This window comes from Belonocnema kinseyi, chromosome 4 (genome assembly GCF_010883055.1).
Source record: "Belonocnema kinseyi isolate 2016_QV_RU_SX_M_011 chromosome 4, B_treatae_v1, whole genome shotgun sequence".
Taxonomy (NCBI): domain Eukaryota; kingdom Metazoa; phylum Arthropoda; class Insecta; order Hymenoptera; family Cynipidae; genus Belonocnema; species Belonocnema kinseyi.
In genome coordinates, this window is record NC_046660.1 from 20,185,851 (window position 1) to 20,191,899 (window position 6,049).

The following is a 6,049-nucleotide window of genomic DNA, read 5'->3' on the forward strand; positions in this document are numbered from 1 at the left end:
TCAAATCCTTTGGTATCTTTAGAAATCCCTTAAAACTTTTTAAAGCTCTTGAAAATACCAATAAATCTTTAAAAATATACTGAAATATTTTAAATCATTTGGATCCGCATTAAATTACTGAAATAAATTAAAATTTTCTTTTCAATCCTTTAAACTAATCTAAACTTTTTCGATTCCCTTAAAATCTTTTGAAATCCCTTGACATTTTTTAAAACGCATGAAAAAGCGAAAGAAATTGGAAAAAATACCATAAAAGATTTCAAATCACTTGATAATTTTATCAATTGATTATTATGACCAAATAAATAAAAACTTCTAAAAATTAAAAAAAAACATTGCACTAAAAAATGATAAAATCTCGTTCAATTCTATAATATTTTCTGGAATCCTGGAAAATGTATTCCATTAGATTGAGAGCTTTAAAATTTCTTGAAATTATTCAAGTTTTTGGAAATCTGATAAATTTTTTGAAATCTTTTAAAATATATTAAAACCTCATAGGTCCTGTAAAATCGTTCCATATATCAAGAAATTCTAGTAAAGGCATGATCCTAAAATAATTCAAATGCTTTGAAATCGATTTAAATTAATGAGATTAATTAATAAAGTCATTTGAATCTTTTTAAAATCCCTAAAAATTTCAAATTCAAAGCTCTTGAAATAGAATTTTTAAAATTACTCTGAAATAATTCAAAATGATTCAACAAAATTCAGAAACGGAACAGCCTTTATTATTTTTTACATCTATTTGTTTCAAACATGCTCTGATTTTTGCTTTTTTTAAAATACCTGACTTTTTGAAGCTTTGATTTTATTACATATTTTTTAAATAGAAAAGTAATCTTCTTATTTGGAAAATTCTACTACTCAGTTAAAAATTTATTAATATTGTTAAAAACTGATCTTATTTAGTAGAAAATCAATCTTCTTGGATAAAACTTCATTTTTTCTGTCTTTTAAAAATACAAGTATCCTTCTAACCAAATAAGTGAGTTTTCAAACAAGAATAATATTTTTTACCAAAGAATACGATTTTTCAACAAAATACATGCATTTTTAACTGAAAAAGTTAAATTTTCAAAGAAAAAAATTAATTTTCTTTTAAAGTGATGAACTTTCAACCAAAAAGATTAATTTTCTATCGAAAAAGTTCAATTGCAAACTTAAAAATATGGATTAAACTAATTTTTTTTACATAAGCTTCAAGACAAAAAATAAATTTAAACTAAAATTTCGAATTTTGTTCAGTCACAGAAAGAAATTTTGAACAAAAATGATTAATCTTTTATCAAAAAAATGATTTTTCACAAAGAAACATTTATTTTTTACAAAAAAAAATAACTTCTGACAAAATACATTCATTTTCAATTAAATGGTTAACTTTGAATACAAAAACGATTACTTTTAAACCAAAAACCGAATAGACTAAAAGACTAATTTTATACCAAAAAAAGACGAATTTTCAAGTAGAAAGATTAAGTTTGAACCATAACCATTAATTTTTGATAAAATAAGCCAATTCTTAAATAAACAATTGAATTTTTAACTGAAAGAAGATTCATTTGCAACCAAAAATAAAACATGTTAATTTTTAGTTCTGGAAATCAAACAAAATCAAACAAAGAATTCTCAACAAAATAGTTCAGTTTTTAACAAACAAACAAAAAATAATTTTTATCTAAGAAATTAATTTTCCAGGAAATAGATGAATTTTCAACCAAAGAAATAAATTTCTAATCAAGAATATTAATGTTTTACCAAAAAAGACGCATTTTCCACTAAATAAGTATATGAATTTTCAAAAAAATAGTTTAATTTTCAAAATGTAAATTTTAAATCAAACATAAAATAGTTAAACATCCAGTTAAAAAAATGTTTTCAAACAAAACAAGATGAATTTTGAACAAAATAAATCAATTTTCAAAGAAAGAAATACATTTTGAATAAAAATGGTGTACTTCTTACCCAAGAAAATGAATTGTCAATACTTTTAAATAAAAAAAGAACGAGTTTTCAACAAAATATTGTAACCAAAAAGATTAATTTTCCAGCAAAAAACACTAAATTTAACAAAATGCAAGAATTATAAAAAATATATATTTCGCGTTCTGATCGTGTACAAAACTATGAATTTTTGCGGACCTTCCTTCAACATTTTTAATTGAAAAAATTATTTTTTAACCCAAAAAACAAAATTTAAAAAAAACAGTTAAATCTTCCCAACAAGATTAATTTTCTTCTAAAAAAGACGTATTTTAATAAAAATACCTGAATTTTCAACTAAAAAAACTAACTTTTAAACACCAAATGGAATTTTTTTTCTCAATATTTCTATCATCATATATTTTATCAAGTTTTTAAATATTTATATATCTGTTATCTTTTTCCTCATTTGATTCTTCAAAATTGTAAATTTATTGTAAAATTTGGTTTAAAAATCGCGCGTTTTTCATCACTTCTGGTTCCGGTTTCATCATAGCCAACCAAAACAGTAGGAAGTTGTGGCAGAACTCTACCTAGAGGTTCTCTAACTGGACCTGAATTCACGCGTTCAAGTTTTCCGGGAGTGAGGTCTCCTTATACTACTTCGTGATCCATACTTTGGGTGCCTTCAGAAAATATTTCTAATTTGGGATTCCTTTAGAAACTATTTATAATTTTCGGGTTCCTTTAGAAACAATTTATAATTTTGGGTTCCCTTAGAAACTATTTATAATTTCGGGTTACTTTAGAAACTATTTATAATTTTGGGTTACTTTAGAAACTATTTATAATTTTGGGTTCCTTTAGACGCAACTTATAATTTTAGGTTTCTTTAGAAACTATTTATAATTTTGGTTTTCTTTAGAAACTATTTATAATTTTGGGTTCCTTTAGAAACTATTTATAATTTTGGGTTACTTCAGAAATTATTTATAATTTTGGCTTCCTTTAGATACTATTTATAATTTCGGGTTCCCATAAACAACATTTATAATTCTATATTTCTTTAGAAACTATTTATAATTTTGGTTTTCTTTAGAAACTATTTATAATTTTGGATTCCTTTAGAAACTATTTATAATTTTGGGTTCCTTTAGATGCCATTTATAATTTTATGTTTCTTCAGAATCTATTTATAATTTTGGTTTTCTTTAGAAACTATTTATAATTTTGGGTTCCTTTAGAAACTATTTATAATTTTGGGTTACTTCAGAAACTATTTATAATTTTGGGTTCCTTTAGACACTATTTATAATTTTGGGTTACTTTAGACGCCATTTATAATTTTAGGTTTCTTCAGAATCTATTTATAATTTTGGTTTTCTTTAGAAAATATTTATAATTTTGGGTTCCTTTAGAACTATTTATAATTTCGGGTTCCCATAAACAACATTTATAATTCTAGATTTCTTTACAAACTATTTATAATTTTGGTTTTCTTTAGAAACTATTTATAATTTTGGGTTCCTTTAGAAACTATTTATAATTTTGGGTTCCCTTAGAAACTATTTATAATTTCGGGTTACTTTAGAAACTATTTATAATTTTGGGTTACTTTAGAAACTATTTATAATTTTGGGTTACTTTAGAAACTATTTATAATTTTGGGTTTCTTTAGAAACTATTTATAATTTTGGTTTTCTTTAGAAACTATTTATAATTTTGGGTTACTTCAGAAATTCTTTATAATTTTGGCTTCCTTTAGATACTATTTATAATTTCGGGTTCCCATAAACAACATTTATAATTCTATATTTCTTTAGAAACTATTTATAATTTTGGTTTTCTTTAGAAACTATTTATAATTTTGGATTCCTTTAGAAACTATTTATAATTTTGGGTTCCTTTAGATGCCATTTATAATTTTATGTTTCTTCAGAATCTATTTATAATTTTAGTTTTCTTTAGAAACTATTTATAATTTTGGGTTCCTTTAGAAACTATTTATAATTTTGGGTTACTTTAGAAACTATTTATAATTTTGGGTTCCTTCAGACACAATTTATAATTTTGGGTTACTTTAGACGCCATTTATAATTTTAGGTTTCTTTAGAAACTATTTATAATTTTGGGTTCCTTTAGAAACTATTTATAATTTTGGTTTTCTTTAGAAAATATTTATAATTTTGTGTTCCTTTAGACACTATTTATAATTTCGGGTTCCCATAAACAACATTTATAATGCTAGATTTCTTTACAAACTATTTATAATTTTGGTTTTCTTTAGAAACTATTTATAATTTTGGGTTCCTTTAGAAACTATTTATAATTTTGGGTTCCTTTAAAAACTATTTATAATTTTGGGTTCCTTTAGACGCCATTTATAATTTTAGGTTTCTTCAGAATCTATTTATAATTTTGGTTTTCTTTAGAAACTATTTATAATTTTGGGTTCCTTTAGAAACTATTTATAATTTTGGGTTCCTTTAGAAACTATTTATAATTTTGGTTTCCTTTAGAAACTATTTATAATTTCGGGTTACTTCGGAAACTATTTATAATTTTGGGTTTCTTTAGACACTATTCATAATTTCGGGTTTCTTTAGAAACTATTTATAATTTTGCGTTCCTTAAGAAACTATTTATAATTTTGGGTTCCTTTAGAAACTATTTATAATTTTGGGTTCCTTTAGAAACTATTTATAATTTTGGGCTGCTTCAGAGACTATAATTTTGGTTTCCTTTAGAAACTATTTATAATTTCGGGTTCCTTTAGACGCCATTTATAATTTTAGGTTTCTTCAGAATCTATTTATAATTTTGGTTTTCTTCAGAAACTATTTATGATTTTGGGTTCCTTTAGAAACTATTTATAATTTTGGGTTACTTCAGAAACTATTTATAATTTTGGGTTCCTTTGGAAACTATGAGTTTTAAACTGCAAGAGGATTTCAGACTTAAGCCTTCCACTGAATCAATAAAAACGGTTATTACTTTTTCGAATTCCATTCCAATTTGAAATTAAATGCTTACCTAATCCCTTGCCATCCAGGTGGACACTCGCATCTGCCATTTACAGGATTACACGCACTTTCGCGAGTGCAATTGCATTCGTGCACACAATACTTTCCCCATGTTTCTGGCTGACATTCTGTGAATCATAAAAAAATTTAAGTATTAAATTCTACTTCTGAATTTAGTTTTTTGAATATTGTTAAGAAAACATTATTCTCAAGAATTAATTACTCAATTTTAATCATGCTCTTGGATTACGTTTTCAGATGCAATGTCATGAAAATGGGAAAACCCCGGACTTTCTGTTTCTGTCACAATTATTTTAATCCTCGAAAGTCCTCTCGAAAGTTTTATTTCCGCAACTTTCAACGTGGGCTTAATCGGTGACGTAAATATGACAGAAAATATTTTTTGAATGATAACAAATAAAATAAAAACGGCGCGTTTTTTTTTAAAGTGAGAACTTTTTTTGATATTTTACAAATATTAGTCAAATAATTAGATTTGACTGCGAAATGAAAAAGCCCAAAAAATGAAATTTCTAAAATATAAAAATCCCGAATTGGAAAATTCCCGAATATTAAAATTTTTTAATTTGAACAATTGCAAAAATTGTATTTTAATAAATATAGTGCATTTATTATAAATAATATAATGAAATATTTTTATCAAAGTAAATTTTTTTTAATTTTCATTTTAACTTCGAGATAAATCAATGCGGAATTGAATCTTGCCAAGTTTGTTTTAACAATGTTATTAGGCTCGGAAAAAATTTAGAGCCTTTTTTTCGAGGTAATCGTTAAAATTTGTTTTTTAGAATTTTAATAAAATTATTGTTATTTTAAATTCAAACAATAACTCTAAAAAACTTTAAATTAAAAAAATTCGAATATTACTTGATAATTTTATTTTTAATAAATAAATAATATTTATTAATAAATACTTTTTTTAAATTTTTATATTCTGAAATGTTTCAGTTCGAATCTCTTAATTCGGCAGTTATGTTCTGGAAAATTTTATTATTTGGGAATTTTCTATTTTGAAAATTTTACAGTCAGGAATTTTTTTCGGATTTTTCTGTAATCCCAAATAAATAAATGAATGAATGAAT

At 23.8% G+C, this 6,049-nt stretch overlaps 1 protein-coding gene across 1 annotated transcript in view; it reads right to left on the reverse strand.

Annotated features, from left to right (window-relative positions):
• The window catches only part of LOC117171670, a 105,833-nt gene that overhangs the window by 33,949 nt on the left and 65,835 nt on the right, over positions 1-6,049 (reverse strand). The window contains exon 6 of the mRNA XM_033359181.1: positions 4,957-5,074. Within this exon, the coding sequence (XP_033215072.1) occupies positions 4,957-5,074 (118 nt within the window). The remainder of the gene's footprint in view (positions 1-4,956; positions 5,075-6,049) is intronic.